Source organism: Larus michahellis, chromosome 4 (assembly GCF_964199755.1).
Source record: "Larus michahellis chromosome 4, bLarMic1.1, whole genome shotgun sequence".
Classification (NCBI taxonomy): Eukaryota; Metazoa; Chordata; class Aves; order Charadriiformes; family Laridae; genus Larus; species Larus michahellis.
Window position 1 is genome coordinate 45752270 of NC_133899.1, and position 20676 is coordinate 45772945.

A 20676-nucleotide genomic window follows, 5' to 3' on the forward strand; every position below is an offset into this window, starting at 1 on the left:
TTCTGAACTCTTCAATTTTATTACCTAATTTAAGTGCTGGGGACTTTCACCTGTAGTGGTCACATTAGTTTCAGTCCACTTTTATCCTAGACAAGCTGCACACAGACGTAATAAGGATATGATGGACTGACCTGCTCACTTAAAGTTGTGAATGTCCTGCAGTCCTGTAGTTCTGCAGCCTCGTGTGAGGAGCGGTGGGCTGGGTGAATGGGAGCCACTCTCCCAGGCTTTCATGACACAGGTTAATGTTTCTCACCTCTATGTCTAGCACGACACATCTTAGATTGCTGCTGTGCTCTTTCTTCATCTCGGTAAAACCACCGGGAGCTGGCTATGGGAACTGGCCTGGTCTCCTGGCTTGTCATCGCTCCTGTGGCACAGGAGCAAAGCAGACATACGTTTGCACTCTTGCTTCCTGCTGCATGTATATTAAAGGACTTGCTTTCCGCAGTTATCATCCTTTTGTCACCTTCACAAGGCCTTGTAAAATGTCCTGTGTGACGCTCCCCACACTGCTGTTTTGGGGCTTCAGGTATGGAAGTCTCTGTGCTTCAACTTCCCGACTTTGGAGCAGGTTACGTGGTTTGGGCATGAGTCTTGTTGCCACTTCAGCTGTTCTGCAGGATCCTTATTTTCGTACCTCTGTGTCCCTAGAGCAAATGCTAACTTCTCAATGTACAGCTTGTTTTAATGTTGCTTCTAGCCAAAATGAATAAAATATCATTGGGTGTCTTCCTGCCTCAATTTCTGTTCTACTTCTGAGCAGTCAGGATCTCCAAGAGAGTTTAATTCCCTGTTCTGTATAAAGCTTCTGAATGAAATCTCTCCAAGTCTTGCTGCTTTGCAGCTGGATTCCTTTTTCCCCAGATAGGCTGCAGATGTTACAAATTCTACCTGTGTCGGCTTCCCCACGCTCGTGTTGTAGGGGGAGGAAGTAAATACATCGTGTGGGTGGTGGGGAGGCAAAACTGGACTGCTCCAAACAAGAAGTAAAGAGTTGTCAAGCTTTTCTATTTCTGTTTTTTCTTGTGTGGTACGTGACGTGATGAGAACTCATGAAGAGGGGAAGATCTTGGAAATATCTTAAAGCAGAGCAAATGCTTTTGCTGTGCTCAGGTCCGTCTTTACACCTGCTCTCCCCTGATCTGTTATGCACTGTAGGAGCTGAGGTGTAAAACTTAAAACAAATGTTAATGCTGCTAATGCTAACTGCAGGCTGTGCAAACTGGCCTGTCAAGTAAGATGCGAATTGACTCATGTTCAAGTTTGGTTTTGTTTTATGTCTGCTTAAAAAAAAAAATAAAAAAATCTAAGCCTGGAACATAATCAGGATGTTAACATAAATAGATCATGAGGGCAAAGGTTTGGAAATACAAAAACAACAAAACCTAAGCTGAATGTGAGTTGTTATACATCCATGATACACGCAGGGGAATTCCTCCTGAGCCCTAAATGTTGGCCATAACTGATAAATGGATGGTCTGAAATAGTATGTAAGGGCTGCTATATATACCTTGCATGTGTTAAGCGAAGGAATCGAACTCTGCATGGCAGCAGAGTGGGCTCATGGATTTATTAATATATTGTGTCCATGACCACACGTTCAAAACAGTAAGTGTATTTATTTTTTTTTAATGGCCCTTGCATGCCTTCCTCTCCCGTAGGCCCCTGGAGATCAGAAGTCAAACAAAAGTAGTTTCTTTGGTAGTTCTAACTTCAGGAATACCTCGGTTATTTTTGGGGAGGGGGCAGGTGGAATTTTAATTTATAAGGGGTCAGTGGAAAACTGAACAGTAAGCTTGAATCGGTTACATGGAGGTCCACGTGGCTATTGCAAAACATAAAGGGTCCACAGATCCAAAGGGCTGAAAAATCTCTATTCTGTTTTAAAAAGGGTTTTAAAAATTCCCTAGCATCTCCACAACTCTTCTCGCTTTTAGAGTTTTTAGCTGTTGAAACAGTCACATAGCAGAAATGTGTCTTAACAGTTGTCAGTTACACACAAGAATTTTTTAAAAGATCTCCAAGAATGGAAATAGCTTTGGGAAGGATTAGATGTTGTATTAGCTTTGTGGGTTTTTCAGTCTTCACAGAAAACCCAGCTGCTTCATATTTCAACAGAAAATCTAGAGGTCAGAAAATCCCTGTATGGTGTTGTGTAACTTTCTTGTTATATACAGTGCAGGGCAGGTGTATTTGCTGATGGGTGTATATATGCACTTTTTTCTCTTCATGTGTAAAATCTTACTCTTTCTTGGAAGATACAACTTTAAAGAGGGTGACATCTGTGGGTAATGTGCTGGTGCAGAGAATGGGAAGGTGACAATGCAGGGTTATTAGATATCTTGTAACATGTTTTAATATGGCTTGGGCTTTTAAAGGAAAGGTTCTGGGAGAGCCCTTGCAGCTATTGCATCACTTGCCAAAAATAGCATCTTTACTGCATAAGGCAGCCTGTCTGCAGTGTGGATAGGCTTGAGAAGTTACTGCTTCTTGTGAATGATGTTCAGTCATTTTTGCTTCTCGGTTAAGCAGGTTTTTAGTCTAAATTTTGAGGCAGATTGAAGTAAAAGCTTTTATTTTCTGTCTCTGGGGGTGGGGTGGAGTGAGCTTGAAAATAGCAGTGTCCAGTTCTGTCTGCAGCATGATTCTAAAAATACATTTTTAAGCTTACTGAAATTGTGATTTAAAGACACTGATAAATATATTCTTATATTGTAATTGTCTGGGGAACAAAAAAATTTTTGTGCAGCACGAGGTAGTCTGCTGTTTTCATCAATCACGTAAAACTTAGGAGTGTTTTTTTTTAAATTGCAGTTATATGCTTCAAGCAAAGTATAATTCTAATCTAAATTCTTAGTAAAAACAAACCACCACAGAACCCAAATCCCCTCCCTTGAAAACAGAAGATATGTCCAACAGAGGTTTTTTTTTCCCCTTCTCTTGTTCTGAAATCTTAGTCAAGATGTACCAGCAAGGGAGTGTGTTTGTATTCCAGTGGTGTTGCTGAACCAGACAGGTCTGCAGCACAGCATTTTATTTTTAGACTCTAGGTTGCCATTTTTATCCTGTAAAAAATATTCATCAGCGTCTGGGTGACAGGCCATCAGTTTTTATAAATGTGTCAGACCACGTTTTTTCCACCCCTCTCTCTCTCCTTCTCCTTTTATGTCCTGCTGTATACCTTTATTTTTTGGGGGAAAGGGAGAGGGGGAAATGAGGGTGCGGATTTTAATTCATGCATTAGATTTTTTTTTTTCAATTCATGGATCTTTAACGTCACACGGTTCATTCATCTTCTGTGCTCTGCTGCTTACGCAGCTTTGCTTATTTTCTGCAATGGGTGAACTGTTGTGGTGCCTGGAGCCGAAGGCACGGGAAGGGGCCACACGGGTCTGCTGCGAGGCTCATTGCCTCTGCTGGCCCCCAAAATGCCCTGATGTGGCACTGCTAGTGAGAAATAGTTTCATGTATGGTTTCAGGGTACGTGTCAGGTATAAAATTATTTCCCAGAGAAGCTATTGAAGATCTCTTTTCCAATAAATTTATATAGGTCATCTGACTTCTAAAAATAGAAGCGGGGAGATCCCTTCTGGCCTGGGATACTGGGAAGTGGCTAGTGCATGGCAGCAGGGGCTCCAAGCAGAGCAGTTTTAGGGTGGTGAGGCAGTAACTCTCACTAAGCATGAATCTATAGCACAAATTTCTCTTCATGTCAGGAGTGCCACATGTTACAGTTGCTTTCTAGGGTGCCAGACTTCTGTACCTCTATAGTGCAGCTGCCCTCCGTATGTGTGGAAAGCCTGAGGCTTGCATAAAGAGTTGCTCTTTGAGTCTTTGGAGAGCCGTCTAGGTTGGCAGGGGACTTGGCGTCGAAGGCTGTCACCAGAGCAATTGGTACTGCTGCCGGCCCCTTCCTTGTTCCCCTGAACCCAAACATGGGGATCTCGCTGTAGCAGCGATAGGAGCTTGCTTTTGAGTGACTCTTAACTGCTTTTGCTGGTGTTGAGGAAGGGATGTTGCTTGGGAGAGGTGGCCACCAGGAGCAGCTTGCTGCTGGAGCTGCCTTAGCTCACGGCCTGAGGGGGACCTGCCTAGGAGGGTGGTGGGTCCCGTAATGGTCTAGCTGTGTATGTAGGTTTTACTGGAATGATGGGAGAAGTAGCATCTCAAATGCTAAGAGAGGACTGAGAGAAACAAGTGAAAATGGTGCAAATACTCTTATCAGTAGTTGAAGGTCTGAGTCAACTCTGTCCTGATTAGTTTTGATTTATTTAGAATTTCAAAAACTTCTGAAGTCTTGGGAGTGCTACTGCCTAAGATGGCTTGTTGGGGCAGGGTCACACTTAAGTGTTATAAGTAATCGTAGGTATTCACAAATGTAAGAGCAATAAAATGATTAGGGTGGTTGGTTACTGATACTTTTTGGGTTAGAAGTGGAGATTCAGTACGCTTACACCGTATATACGCACATGTTAAGTCTTCTTTAAGGCGGGGGGGAAATGGATTGGATTCTGATCTTATTGGAGAGGCATTGTAGATTGAGACCTTCCTAACAAGGGTCCTCAGGTACAATAGTGCACCTTTTGTGTATGGGAACATAATACACCGAGCATGTGGTGTGACTTAACTAGTAACCTCCTGAAGTGTGTATAATTAAAAAGTAACTTATCAAAGATACACTTTAGCAGTCGTATTTTTGCTGTAGGCGATGATGTAACACTGTGCCTTTCTCAGAGTTAAAACTTGTTTTTCCTTCTACCCAGATAGGTAGCTGTCCTGATTTGTAACATTCCTTCCTAAAAATGGAACGTTTTCATTCTTGCATACTGGGGTGTTTAAACCCTAGGAAAGCGGCCTTGTGGAAAAAAGTACAGTGGTAGGTGGTATTCCAGAAGAAATTATATAACCCATGTATTTCAGTTTTTTGATCTGTTTTGACTACGATGAGTTCGAAACAATGTTGTAAATGAGAGGTTAAGGATGGAGGCTGGACTTGAAATGGTTTACTGTCGTGAAGGGTAATGATATCCAGGTTGGATAAATGTTGCAGGAGAAAGCAGGTAAGGCAGAAGCGTGCTGCATGAAGACTGCAAGAAGTGAGCACAGGCCTGGCCTGGCTGGTCTGAGTGAGAGGGAAAAGGCTTGTCCACATGGGAGGACAAGGTGCAACGGTGGGTGCAACGGTGGCCAAGTTCGTCTGTGTAGACCTAGGTTAGCTAGTAAGGCTTGTTCTGTCCAAAAATATGCTGAGGAGTGCAGTGTGGGTATGTGGTTCCAAAACAGACAGCCTGTGCCTAGCTGGGGTATTGGTACCAGTTTGGCAGCAGGTAGGGCGAACCCAGCCTGGCTCCCGCCTGGGACTATGTTGGTTATCCGCTTTCCATCCCAGGGGCTGTGCTGCAAGGAGTTTGGTTGCTTAGGTGCAGTGCTGGGTGAATGCGTGAGTCTGAAGCGTTCCTCAGCTCTCCAGGAGGCGGAAAGGCTCCATATGGAGGTACCCAGTGATTCTGTGCGAGATGACTTGGGTGTGGATGGGCTCATGAGCTGAAAGCCGGCAGGTTGTGATATGTGAGAATACACCTGTGAGAATGTCTGCAGCTCCCTTTCTTCAGAGACCACCTACCTTTTTTTTCCCCAGAGAATGTTTTATCTTAGACAGTGGTCTGTGTTGCAGACTTAGATCCTGCAAATGTTTATTATCTTTGGCACAAGGCAGGGTGCTGATGAAGGTGGTGAAGAAATGTCTGAGTAGTTGTGCAGCTTGGGGTTCATTGGAGTTGGAAGTTAAGCAGAAAGATCAGTTTCTACAGAGTCACTTTTCGTAGTCTTTCTGTGCTTCTTAGTTTGTCTATTTTTGGGGTATTGTTGGCACTCTGAAGTTCTACTCTGTAACTTGCATTCAAGATTAAGATTTTAATTCTGGAGGTAGGGAAGTAGCATGATTTTTCTATTAGATGGAACATATTTAGATCATTTTGGTATTTTAAATGTACTTATTTTTTTTAATTCATTTGCCATCTGCAAGCCTGTAGTCCAAAGAGATTCTGATAGAGGCGCTCCTCAAAGGGTTGTCTGAATGTCTAATCTTATAAATTTTGTTATATCTGTTAGATTTACCTGTTTAATAAATATATAAAATAACTTGAAAATCCACAGCTTCAATTTAAAGGACAGAGAGAAAGTTAAGCAACATGATCAGTGTCATTGCTTACCATGATCAGAAGATGGTGGAGAAAGCACCAAATCCCAAACTAGCAGAGCAGTTTCAAAAAGAACAGAAGATGACACTGTGCTCTGCAGGATATTGTTCAGCTGTGTAGCTTCCTGTTACATTCTGATTAGATGCTAAAGGTTTACATGGATTAAAAAAAAAATAATAATACTGTAAAAGACCTTGTTAGCTTTTTCTCCTGTGAATTTGTCCAAAATTACCAACTGTAGTCCACCAAATTGCAGAGCTGCAAGCTGGAGGCAGGAAGAGTTTCCTGGAGAGGTATCACGGTGTGCTTGGCTGCTTCTTAAGTCCTCCCCTCAGTACCTACTGCTGACCACTGCCAGAGACCAAGTCTTGGGTTAGCTGGATCTCTGTTCTGAGCTGGAATGTCTATTCTTGTCATAGAACTGTTACGCTATGAGAGAGCTTGTCTACACTATGTTGGGTTTTTTTCCCACCTCGCTTCCAATATAGATAGTTGGATACGTGCAAATGGAGGAAACAGGTGAATGATGACAGGATGCTTTTATTCAGTTACGTGTTTTTTCTTTTTTCTAATGACGTGATGCGTCGGGATGTGCCATGCACTATGATTGAAATGTACCCAAATCTTCATTTAAAGGCTTCTTCAAGACTTTGCGTTTTGTAGAGTTCTAAATAGTTCAGGTCCTAGTCATGAAGCTCTGGAAGGTCAACCAATGTTTCAAAGGTGTAGAGAAAAGGTTGTGTTTAGCACTGCATTCTGGGGTCTCTTGGCATGTACAGCAAAAAAATATGGACTTCCATGCCCATGGTCCGATCTTAAAAAGCTGGTAGAAGCTGTTGTTGTTTCTTTTTGTGCCCCAAACTTTTTTTGAGACTTGTGTCCTCACTTTGAATATGGAGGTGCTCGAGTAAGATGATTTGAGTTATTGCCGGCACAATAGGGAGTTCCAGAAGGAAGCCCTTCTTGGTTCAGATCCTCCTCATGAAACCAGAGTCTCTGTTGTGTTAGGACCACTCTGCATTTGTCTCTCATATCTCTAGCTGCAGCTCGCCTTGCTTTTGTGAGGACATGAGCAGAGACACTGTGGAAGTCAAATTATGTGTTGAGATGGGGAGGGAGGGAGAAAAGGAGTTTCTCTGATGCCCTCTGACAATCTGAGGAAGCCTAGAAGCATGTGATTAATTAGAATGTATCAAAACCAGTCAATAAGTTACAGTCAGACTTATTTTTTCTCATGTTCCTTCTGATCCATTAAGTGGATAGTAATGAACAGATTCTTGTTGCAAGGTTGTAGTTCTGTTTCCAGAGTTACGTCTGTCTTGTCTTGCACTACTGTCTTGCATCGCAGAGCTCCTCCAGCAGGTCAGGTTCCTTACCCTTACTGTGTTCTTCAGAGTCAGGAGCACTTTTTTTTTTCTCCTTTGAGATATACTAATTTCCAGTCTTGACTGTGACCAACTTTATTTTCTTCCCAATGTTAACCTGAGCTTTTTATTTTCTGGTGGTCTACACTACATGAGCTTATGAAGAGCAAACAACTCTCTAAACTCATCTCCAAAACCAGGTAATTCTTAATCATTTTAGCAGCCCTTTTTTTTTTTTTGCAGCTGTTCCCATTTAAATTACTTAATGTATTATTGCTTTCTATTACTATGGGGAAGCACCTCAGTGGATGCAATCAGGTTATATAAGTTGTCTTTATAGCTGCATCAGAATGGCAGTTTATAGTCCATTTTATATTCAGACACCGCACCCCAGGTACCTTTCTTCCATTGCTTATAATGGTCACCTCAACTCTCAGCAAAGTTAGTCTCAAGTGCGCGTCTTGACATCTGGTACCACTGTGTCACCACGTAATATCTGGCAATATTATATTTTTATTACTCTGGTCTATAAAACCATCTAATTCTTTGCAGTGTGATGCTGTGATCCTTTTCAGTAGCTAGATTGTCTGTGAAGTTCATAAAGCATTCCCTTCTTTGCGCAGTGGTCACTAGTAACAGTGCTGAACAGGATTCACGCTGAGATCAGGCCCTGGGGATTGTAACTAGTAATTTATTTTTATCCTGATAAAGCTCCTTTTTTACTTTTTCTTTGGTCTGAACTGTTGTAGATGCCTCCCCAGTTCGCTCCTAACGATGTTCTAAGATTCTTATGTTTGGTCCCAGTCACCTTCGCAGTCATAGTTTCTTATGGGAATCATCTTATGGGCACCATGGCAGGGGGGTTGGAACTAGATGATCTTTAAGGTCCCTTCTAACCCGAACCATTCTGTGATCTAAAATGATTTTCTTTCCATCGTAGGTCTGGAGCTAAACTGACGACACTTTTAAAAAGTCTGGCACAGTTTGCCTTTTGATTAAAAATGGCTACATCTTATCCCAATCTCCACTTTTTTTCTGTGTTTGTAATTATTGTGACACCTTGCATAGCTTTGACTTGAAATAAATATGCCCATAGCTTGCCAGGATCACTTGCTTTGCTCTTCTCTTCGCAGGTGTTGTTTTTTTGTTACCATGTCACTGACATGAATTTATTTTGCTGCCTGTTACAAATATATAGTGAAAGAGGAAACAAACAAACAATCTCAAATTTCTTCCATTGACCTCTTATGTAGAGCCTTCTAGACTCTTGGAGCTTTGCAGGCTCCAAACCCAGAGGTCCTTCTACTGGCTGCTTAGTTCCTTCTCTGAAAAGCAACTTATCTATGCATGTTTCTGGTGTCAAACACACTAAAAGCTTTCAGATGGTGCCCGTCCCAAGCTACCTGATCTTCTAAATTTTCCTGTTGTATTCACCCTCTCCTAGAGGCAGGAAGAACCAGAAATGGTAATTTGAATGACCTCCATGCATGTGATTTCTTGGCCTAGTCGTGCTTGCAGTGACAGTCAGCATCTGTCACGTACACAATGACGAACAAATGAGAGCGTGTTTTTGCCGAATATTAATGCTATGCAGCAACTCTTACGGTAGTGCCTTACTGAGCACAAGGCAGCAATAGCTGTTGCGTATGCTTGTCTCGGCTTAAACAGACTCGACGAGATGATCTGAACAACTTCCTCGTTATTGCAGAAGTGGAGTTCGGGGCACTCTTGGGTTCACCGGACGTTTTCTGGATCAAAAGCCTTGAAAGCAGCAAAGTTCTGCAATTTGTAATGATGGGGTGGGGGCTTCTGAACACAGGAGATGGGACAACAGAGTTCCTCCTCTCCTCTTAGACTCCCATATCCATAATGCAGCACCCCATGACTAACAGGAGTAAAAGACCTCACGGCAAAGGTTTGAGCGGGTGAAGGCAGCCACCCTGGGATGGGGAGAGATCACATAGAGGCGTCTGGACCTGATGTTGCATAAGTGTTGCCTGTGACTTTCGTGAACTCTTCCGTATGGCTTTCTTGTTGCGATTTCTAGATTGCTTCTAGCTCTCAAGTCTAAAGAAATCCTGAGAGTGCACTGCCCAAAACCCTTTCTTGCCGTATGTAGTTCTGGATAAAATGGGAACTTGTCAGTGCTGCGATATTTATAGAATATTTTTCTACCCACAATCCTAGCTCCTAGACACAAGCTGTTATCAAGTGTTTGGTTCTGGGAATTGAACCTTTTTCTGTAGCCTGTCTCTTCAAAGCCTGATCATTAGATGTTAGCTCCTTTGTGCAGAAAAAAACCCTTCATATGAAAAAAAAAAATACGCATAGAATTTCTAGGATTTCAGCTTGGGTATAGATGATCTTTCTGATGAGGCTTCCTATTTCGGCAAGTTAAATGGAGAGTAGAAGTGAAGTTTGTCTTATTTTTGCACCGAGTTTTCTGTTTTTATTTAATAAAAATGCAGGGAGTTACTGCTGTCTTATTAACTTGCAGCCGGCATGCTTATCTTCTTTGTTCTTTGTTAAATATGAGCTGGCATGTGTTAGACTGCGTTAGCGTTCGCTCTTTGGGACTTCAGTGGTTTCTAAATTTGGCATTGCTAAGCCGGTGCCCTGTTTGCTTGAATCAATTGGGGCTGCTATTTTTAGCAACAAAAAGGAATTGAAATAGCAATTTTCTTTCCATGTAATAGATCCCCAAGAGGAATACTGATGCAAGCTCTCTGTCATCCCATATTCTCCCCCTCCCCAAAAGCGCTCAGACGAAAGGCAGCTGTCACGGTTTGCGGCTGTATTAATCTTTAATCAATCGAGTGTTTTCTGCATTCAGGTGTTCAGGGAAAAAAGGGTCACGACGAGGATCTGCCTAGAATAACTAAGCACTCGTGCATGGGCTGTGCAGTCAGAATTTGTGGGTAATGGCAGGGATAGACGGAGCAGCTAAAAATAGTATTTGCTTCCAGTGTTTCTCCAGTCTATTTTTGATGCTTGATTTTGATAAGGTTGATTGGGCTCTTACTAAAAATAGCCGTTCCTAGCAAGCTGAGGACAAAAAGTAGAATATTTTTAACCACCACAGACTAAAGTATTTTCGTTGGCTGGAGATAATCTAGAAGCTTGGTATTGGTCAAATGCCAGTGATTTATATAAATCTGTAATAAATGAAGCACTGCGTGATGCCAAGCAGGGATAGTCTTTCCTCCCCTTGCCAGCTTTTGTTTTTCCCAGGAGCTGTCATATTCTTAATATAGCCTCCGTGTTTCGTAGCAGAAGAATCTCGAGTCTTCAGTTATTTATGTGTTGTACTTTAAACCCATGCTAAGGTTAGCTGTGCTGTGAAGTTTCTCTCAACAGTATTGCTTTAACAAGACACACTAGGTTCTTAGTTTATTCTTTGTGTTCATGTCTGCTAGAGCTGGGTGCCGTGCCGTGCCAGACCCTCACTCGTATCTGGGTTTAGTCTTGCAGGAGAGGGACGGCTCTTCTGTGTGAATGGAGGATGTAGCTGAGAGACTAGCTCTGCAGTGGCCATTTTGACAACAAATTTGAATACCTCCCCAGGGGATCAGAAATGTAGCCGAGATCTGATCTCCTTGAGATCTGTTTGTTAGCTTAATTTTTCAGCAGGAAGAGTATAGGTATTCCCAAATTGCTGGACCCGCATCTTTCTAGGGGGAATAACATTGTTAGGGGCTTGAGTTTTCCTTCCGAGGTGATGACGTGCATGAGTGCATCTGCAGTACTCTGAAAGATTGCCTAAAACCTCACACTTTTCTGAATGAAAACAGGAAAATGGCTGAACTGAAATGAATTTGTAGTTTGAAGAGGCTAGTAGAGAACATGCATAATCGTTGTTAGCTTCATTGTGCAGGTAGTCAAAGCAGTGCAAGGAGTGTGCCTGGTGCTGTTCTCTAGCAGCAACATGGATAAAAGTATTCCATGCTTTATCTCCATTAGGCATCTCAAAAGCTTATTTTGCTGTGGAAAACGTGTGTTTGTATCTGAAGGCAGGCTTGATCTCTTTAAGCTTTATCTTCATTGTAGTCTAACCTTGAATTGGGGAGTCACGAATCTATAATCTTGTTTCAGCGTGATTGCTCTGCAGAACTGCAGTAGAATTTTCTATGCTTGCTCTTGCTCCCTCTCCCTGTGTCAACGCTGGTCCTTGCTCCTGTCGTGAGACAAGATGATTTCTACATGCCTGCCTCATGCTTTCCTGCACCATTCTTTGCTTTTGTTTTAGGATGCCCATGCTGCATAAGAAGCAGATTAAACTGTTCTTTCTGGGCCTTGAATATTCACTTCATTCACAAAAGACTGCCGTGGTCTGCTGGGTGCTGCTTTTGCCTGGCTGTACAATGGTAGTCTCCTTTTTTAACAGCAGATAATGTTTATCCAGTATACCTCCTAGGAGGTGGTGGATGCTTTCTGGGTGACCTTTTATTTGGGAAGGTGGTGGCTGTTACTACTTAGAAGCAGAGAGACCTCTTGAGCTACCTGCACTGTTGGTGGTACCTTATCCCTTGGGTGTTTAGCCATGGGCTGTGGGATTTCTGGAGGATGCGGGTGCTATTGGAAGCATTTGCATATTCACCCCTCTGTAAGCCTTCTGGAGAAGAGTCTATGTTTTTAACCCCTAAAGGCACGTATCACCGGGCATATTAATCCTCTAAACTAAAGTCAGTGGCTGGTTATACAACGTGTTTCGTAGGCTTGGTCTATGGATTTCTTAATAACAGGAAAGCTTTTTCCCTATTAGTGCAAGACCATGTATCTCGCTGACTGCTGAGTTCATTTAACTTTGCCCCGTGTTTGTCAAGGGTTGCCTTGAGTTTGGTACCGGGCAGGAAATTATGCCAATGCTTACGAATTGCATCATATATGACAAAAGCTGTGAAAACACACCACGTGAAACATTAGGAAGCAAAGTGGCTAGGTGTTATTAAGGTTTAGAGAATTAATGAGTTGCATCTATCAATAACTAGTCCAGTAGTAGAGGCTATGGTGGATTCCTGTGTAGCTGTATCTTAAATTGAAGAGATCATTGTAAGAGGTCAGAGACGTATAAGTAAACTCAAAGCAGGAGTTGAAAAGGGATTTGTTTACTTATTTATTTTTCTTCCTTCCCCACACCATATAGGAAGGAAAATTCCGACACAGTCTCTAAGGCAAAGATGCTATACTGTCCTAAGGTGCAGATTTTGGTAATTTATGAAAGTAATTCCATGATGTGTTAAGGATAATACTGTTATTAAAAATTTAACTAGTGGTCTGAGTTCTTGTGCAGACGTGTATATCTACAATGGCAGTTGAAAGATCTACAGCCTACATATGGCATAACCTCCTCCAGTGCTGTGAGCAGATGATGCCCTATACTGCTTGGTTTGCAGACCTTGATGCTACACTGTACGTTTCTCTGCACACCTACATTTTAGGGCTGCATCCAAAGCATTGGTGGGTTCAAAGTCACTTATACTCATGTGGTGTACACTAATGGTGATTTTAAATGTTTTACCAGGTTTTCCGCTTCTTGTCTGCCATTTTGAACAGTATGGGGTCAGTGGAAGGGATAAATAGGATGTGCACAACTGAAATGAAAGCTGTGACTAGAGGATAAAATCCATGTGTACATCTGTAACCCATTATAATAATGATTATGGCAGTCTTACCCAGTCAAGAAAGTGTCATTACATAGAAGAGCAAGAGATGTTCCTTTCAGTGTGCTGGACTCACTAGGACCAGGCTGTGTGGGCTCTGATTTGGAACAGGAGTCTTTGGGAAGGCTTTTTCAGAACTGAGAAAAGATGATGTAGTCTTGCAAATGTTGCCTCTGTACTTATACATATGCAAGTTTCAAAAAAACACGTATTGAGATGGGGATCTGTTCAGGATGCAGTCTAATTATTTTGTGAATTCTGCGGCTGAATTCTGGTTAGTAGTAACTTCCCGAGGTAGAACATCTACAACGCGAGTGCATGTGTTGGTGTATTAAGAGTGAGCTGCTTTCAGAGTATGTCATGTCATTGGATACCTTTCCTTATTTTTCTTCCCCTTTTCCTCTACAGCCCCAAAAGTCAGGGGAAGGTGGATGTTGCCTTCTTTGCCTAAAATCAGCCAGCGCTTCAATACAAGCTCCCATTTTATTCGGTGGGCTCACACACAAGCTGCTTGGGCACTCTTCTTGCTTCTCTTCTGGAGACGGCAGATGGCTGAAGCGGGAAGCTACTGCAGTTAGTCTGACTACTGAGTAAATGTGTATAATCACGAGCTGGTGCAGCTCTCTTGTACAGACAATAACTTCTTGCTACCCTACTTGGTTTGCCTTCTTTAAGCTCTGCCAACTGCAGTCAGTTTAACTTCTGCTGGAACGCCGTCTGTAGAAGAAACAGAATTTAAAAGTTAATCCACACTTGGGGTTAAACTAGCTTCAGCACATTAGGGTGATAGTTAAAATTTAGTTAAACTGGTACAGCTTCTGTACATAGCTGGGATGGTTAAAACTGCAACACTTGGCTCTGGAGTGGAAACTAGCGATTAATGTAATCAATATGAAAAATATAAGTGTCTTGCTAATGCAGAAGTCTTACCAAAACCTCTGTTTATCGTTCTCCCCTTTCCCGATAGCATATACACTTCAGGTAATCCAGAACATGGAGGAAGATGAGGTGGTTGAATCTTTACTCTTTTGATAATTGATCTAATTGGTTGCTTTTACCCCAACTCTTTTCCTTGCTTTTACAACATAGGGCGTAAGTATTGCTCTCTGCAGTATGCCTCAGACACCTTCTCTCAGGCAGGTATCTGTCTGGGCAGCCTTCCTGACCTGACGAACTGCTCACCGGGGTCCCGTAAATAGTCGGTAACCACAGCTCCCTGGCTGAACTGGGTGCTACTGGTCAGCAGCAGGACAGGTCTACACTAGTGCACGTTTCCCATCTCAGTCCTCCGGTGCTGACCTCGACAGCCTCTGCACCGGTGGAGCCATTGATGGGAAATTAATTTCCGTAGAATGGGTGAGAGCTGAGCCAGGTGCTTTCTCTTGAAGAGCCTTAGGAAGAAAAGTGTGGCCTAAAAAACCTGTTTTCTAGGCTATACATTGGCAAGCAGCCTTTGTACTGTGGTTGCTCTTCAAGGTGCTGTGGGAGCACAGAGCAGGAGACAAAGTTATCCTTCTCAAAGCGGAGCCAGCAATAAAATGATGACATTAGTGGCTTCTTGTGAGGAGAGGATTCTCTTATGGCTAAGAAAAACCAGCTGTGTACTTTATTTGGATGCCTATGCCTTTACCTGCAGCAGAAGCAAAAAAACAATGTGTATCAGGTAGGTGCCTGTTTATGTAGGTGATGGCTCAAACACTCTTGTCTTCCTGGTGGGATTTTATAATGTTTTTCGTCATTTATCTATATCAGACTTATTTAAATTTCTCAGGTTCTGTTCTGGAGGTACTTTAACCTCTGGACTACAGGTTCTTTTAATTTGACGTAGGGTCTAAAGAGGGAGGAACCATCCCATTCTCATACTTCAGTTAGAAATCCCTGATCTTCAGCTTCTTAAGCCTCATGCTCCAGCCAATTCTATTACAATTTACCTAAGCAATGGATTCAATAAATGAGTTAAATATCCTTGACTGAAATTGTACTTGCACTCTACTAAGCCTTTAAAGTGCTACAGATGCTTTTCTGAGTCCCTGCCGTACGGAGCATATACTCTCAGTTGTAGTTGCTAGAAGCCGAACAACTCACAGTGTCAGAAAACAATATTTTAAAACGCTGAGCTTATTATCTGGGGATAAAACCATTAAGTCCATGAATTTTGAGTTGGGAGGAGGAGAAACGGTCTATAAGCCTTAGAGGGAATGGCTGTTCTTTAGGTACCTCACTAACTGTAATGAAGGAAATAACCCCTTTCACCAAGTCACTGAAGTTGAATGTTTTCCAGATTGGGTCAACTTAGAACACGTCCAGCTACTGTTGTAAGCCTAACGGGGAGGGATACCAGTACAGATTTTTGCTCCTGGGAATGTATTCTTGATTTTTTTTCTCCAAGGTCTGCTTTTTTCATTATTTGGACCATTGCTCAACCTTCCTATATGTGGATTTGTGTCTATAACAAAACCATTACTCACGCTTCCCTAATGGTGGCTGGATAGGAAGTGGCAAAACGGGGTGACACGGACACTTGGCTTTCTCAATAAAATTCACTGGGTCTGCCAATACAGCAGCTAGAACTCTGTTTACTAGCCCAAGCATCCTGTGTGTACAGTCATGCATATTCTTATCACACTGGAGCTATGGCATCTTGCAAATAAACCTTGAAACCAGGGAGGGGATAAATGTATGTGTGTGTACCTTCACCTGTGGTCATCTGTAAATCTAGCTCGAGTCAGGGGCATGACTGGATCCTTCATTCTTAGCCTGTTACTGGACTGTTATCTTGGCCATTCGAGCTCAAATAGGACCTTCACAGTCAGCTTCATCACGTGTTATTACGTCCATTTATTTATAGCTAGCAGGCACAGAAACTGAAATGGTTACAGCATTTCCTAGCAGTTATTACTCAAACAGAAATATTCTGGTTGCTGTTTGCATCCCAACTGTTATGGGTGATCTGCAAGCAGTGACTAATCAAATCATCTGCAAACACGTCTCCTTCTGATGCCCTGAAGGGAAGTTATTGCTGAGTCCCAGTGCCGGATAACACCTCCGTCTGCTCTGAGTTTCACTTAGGTAGAGGTTGACCTGAGAGCTCAACCAACACTCAGCTCAGTTTTCTGAAACATTAAACAAGCCCAATTATTTGAGGCATGCCTACATTCAGGGGTAGGCAGTAGAAGCACAAACTAAGCTGTTCTGATCTGACATGAGGACAAACAGAAAAATCCGGTATATTCTGTAGCCACTTGGAGCATGAGAGCAGAGACAGATGAATGAGTAGAGAGCTATTTGAGTAAGGATGTTGAGGTGTAGGCATTGGGTTTGATGAGAAGGAAGAGCTGAGAGAGAAAGGTAGTGGTGTTGAATGTGCTTGCTTTAAAAAGTAGTTGGAGAAGCAGATTCTGGATGGAGGAGTTGCTATTTAGTGAGCAAACTGAGATGATCAGCTACTGGTGTGGTGAGAACCCTGGAAAAATCTGTTAAACTAATGGCATGTTGAGTCACTCAGAGCTTCTCAGCATGTGGAAAAGAATCCTAAAAAGACTTGAGGCTTGACACAGATCCCAGTCACCCATGGGTGAAAAAGTTTAAGCTCTAGAAGCCCAGCTTGTAACTGATGGCTGCATCAGTCACTCATACTTGCTGCTGGTAAGCACAATGCTCAGGGTTATCTGGAACCTACCAGAGGGTCACTAACAGAGACTAAGATGTTTGTTTTATTGGATGCTTACAGGCTTTAAGATATTTTTTATTTTACTATAAAAAAAAGCTGTTTTAATAGTCATAATTGAGGTTTTTTTTAAGTTAAATGACTTGGAAATCTCTCTTAGTCTGCAAAGCTTCAGAAGCAGCATAGTGGGCCAGATGACTGGTGTGAGAGGGGGTGCCGAACATGATTCGTAACATAACTGTTAAGCTCGTAACTCCTTCTCTTCCCTCTCCTTTCTTACATATGGAAAAAATTTAGTGCAAATTCCCTAAGAGATTTGATAAGTTGTACACCTATTCCAGAAACTTTGACCTGTTCTCGTGGCTGGAACGAGTACTTTAGCAGTCTACTAATGAACACCCATTGCAGTTATTTCCGTGAAGCAACTAATGTGTATCTGTCTGTCTTTTTCAGTGATCACAGGAGCTACTGATGGGATTGGAAAAGCCTATGCAGAAGAGGTAAGAATTCTCATCACTTGGAAGTGTATCTCGATCCTTGGCAAGATGTCACGCTGTTTCAACTCTGTCAAGCAGCACGTCATATCTCCTCGCTTATCTTAACGTAGATATCTGTGGAGGAAGAAGTCTCTTGCCTTGCCTCCCTCAGGTGACCAGACAAAAGTTGTATCCCTCTTTGTTAGTTTTCTTTATTTGTGAATTCTATTTTCAGCCCTTACCTCGCCCTTCAGTTTTTATTTAACTTTTTTGGTGGTTACAAATATTTTAAATTTCTCAGTCCTTGGTGTTTCCTTTTGGTATTTCCAGGCACTGACTAAATGTCATTCCTAGCTGCCTGGAGTATGTTCCAATTATTCCCTATAGTTCATGAAGTCTCTGAAGCTGGGTTTTACTTCTATCTCTTTTACTGTACTTTTCTTCTTGGTGGATATGTGGGCTCCAAATATGGTACTGGAACGTATTGCTTAAGACAGAAAGTGCCTGTTAGTATGGGGCAATTTAGCCTATAAGCCAAGAGAACATCATGACAAATAGTGCTGACTACAACAATTTATAGCAAAAATAACTTTAACTCTAGCATCACTACCAAAATGGTCCTGTCTGTACTCATTTTTGTGTTCTCTGAAATACCAGTGTGACTTTGTGTGAGGAGATCAGCTGTGAGAGATTCCCTTTTTCTGGAATGTTTTGTTCTGCGGAGCCCATGGGGAAGGTAGCGTTCATCTTTACAGGTAGTCCTCATCCTTCAGGTTTCCCTCGCATCCCTGCATGCCCTGCTGCCTGTAACCCCTAGCCCCCAGACTCCTTTCTGCTTTGTAGAAAGTAGCGCCTCGTCCTACTGGGTCAAGACAGGGAGAGGTGGCTGCAAAGGGAATTAAGCTTGGTGCCAACAGCGCCTGATTCTGGCGTAGAGCTGACAGCTCATATGTGCCAAATATCCCAGTCAGACATCACTGAAGCAAATGATGCAACGCTTAAATTTAGCTGCCTAGAGCAAGCGGAAGGAGGTCATTGTGCCCAGGAGGAAGCCCTCTGGTGTGGGAGACGCCCTCTGAAACATCATGGGAGATTAGTTTCAGGGTCTGTATGTTAAGTTATCAAGTGAGCGAAACTACATCTTGCTTTATGTTCTGCTGGTGTCTCTGCGAACCAGGCTGCCTTCAAACACAAATGTGTGCTGCTGGCAGACCCCTGTGTATGAACCCCTGTTAGGAAAGCTGATCACAAGTATGAGATCCTGCTGGGAAACACTTGACTGTTTCAGCTTCCCTGCTGTAGTTGCTGTAGGCACAGATCACCCCAAAAGCACCCCAAAGGGTACAAATATTCATTCTTGGGCTATAGAATAAAACACATTTTTATTTAAAAAATATATATTATTATTAGTTATTTATTTAGAATAAAACACGTATCCACCCTTTCACAGTTTATGTAGATGAAGAATATTTGATGAAGTCAAGTGTGAATGCAGGGTGAAATGTAGAATACCAGAAAAGACTTCTCAATCTTTCAGTTGACTCTCGAGATGTCTCCATAAGACTGTCAATGGAGGCTTGACTTTCTGCTGGAAGATCCCATCAGGTTGCTAGAAATGACACTGGCATACAGCTGCTTGGGCACTGATGGCTGTGATTACAATCGTGCAGATTACTTCCCTCTCCTTGGAGGAGTTTGTGAGAAATGTACGGTGTATTGAGAATCGCCTCTTTGAAAGCTTGACATGGTCACCAGTAAGTGATGGAAGAATGTTACGAGTTTGTGGATTCTTTGGTTATGCTCTGCTCTTTTGGTTACTTTCCTTCTTTTCCAAGCAAAGAGGCGTTTTTACACTTTTCACTCTTGCAGTATTAAGTTCTTTATTCCTTGCTCAGCACTGATAGCCTTGTCATCACTAGACCACCACTTCGGGAAAGGTAGAAAGTGCCATAGTAAATGCAAGTTTTCTTCTCTGTTTGGGTAATGCTAACCAGATCTTTGATTCCAAAGCAGCATACTTTTTTCTTTTGTCTTTTTTTTTTTTAAGGATATAGTCAGGAGTTGCTATTTGTGGCCCCTCTCTTGCAATTTGCTGTTCGTTTTTGCAAATCCTGAGTTTAAATTTAATCTCAGATGTATTTGTGTGCTATTGATAAACTAGAGGTTTTGATCCCGTTGCGTACTCTGCTGTGCACGTCTCCTCAGTATTGCTTTTTGTAGATCCTCTTGCTATACCTACTCTAACAAGAGCTTCAACTCTGCTTTGGTGGGCTGTCAATGACACTCCTTTCCATCTTGGAGAGAACGGGCTTTAATGGCAACTGTGTTTTGCTACCAAAGTGGAAAATGTGGTAGTTACTAACATGGGATTTAAGGAAATCAGATGCCTACATCCACCAACTCCATTAGATGGTGACTCTTGCTTGCATCAGTCGCTAGGCTACAAGAGCATCTTCCCAATGTTTACTATTCTGGGTGAGTTTTTGTGATTAGTTTTAAGGTCTTCTCATTCAGCCTATTCATAACCCTAGAGACATTGGCCAAAGATCCAAGTATAACGGCAGGTTATCTACAAAGCAAATGGGTCTTATATATATATATATGAAATGTGTAATATTGTTCCTTATATAAAAATGTAATTAGTTGCTGGGATCTCAGAGGATCCTTATTGCTATTTGGACTACTGTGGTTCTTTTCAACCCGCTAGGACTCTACCAGTGAATTCAGAGTGCTCAGCAGAAACTGATCTGGTTTCATCAGACTCAAACTGAACTTGCTGTTGAGCACTTTATCATTTCCAAGTTTGATTTCTTCTCCTAAGTGATATTTTTTCCTACTTACAGGCTCTTTCCTTGGCCATTTTATATGTTCTGTACTCAGAGAATTCCTTTCGTAAATGGGTTTCCATTTCCAGATTTCAGATGCGCCTCTTGGAGTGCATCCCTTTAGTGTCAACACAGCAGCAGTTTCTCTCAAGCTCACTCTTGTGGAGGCTCTGTAAATGTGCTGAGGTTCCACTATCTGGGTGCGTTGGCATGGCTTTGCTTCCTTGGCTTTTGAAACAAGTACAGCTGGATATTTTTCCGTAAAGCTCAGGCATCTACTTAAGCAGTCCGGGAGCCCAGAGGTTATGACTGCTGAAAGCAAACTGCCCATCAGTGGTCTGGAGCTTGCATCCATGAGGAACATTGCTGGGGCTTTTTTGCCCCATGGGACCACAGCTGTTTCAGACCCTTGAGTAGATTTACTGTCAGGTTGTCCTTGGTGTTACAGGCTGAGATACTTTTAGGTACGGTATTTGACTTT

General features: G+C 42.4%; 1 protein-coding gene across 1 annotated transcript in view; it reads left to right on the top strand.

The window, feature by feature from the left end:
• HSD17B12 (hydroxysteroid 17-beta dehydrogenase 12) overlaps positions 1-20676 on the top strand; it is a 91021-nt gene that overhangs the window by 16869 nt on the left and 53476 nt on the right. Inside the window, 1 exon segment of the mRNA XM_074584317.1 lies at positions 17348-17394. Within this exon segment, the coding sequence (XP_074440418.1) occupies positions 17348-17394 (47 nt within the window).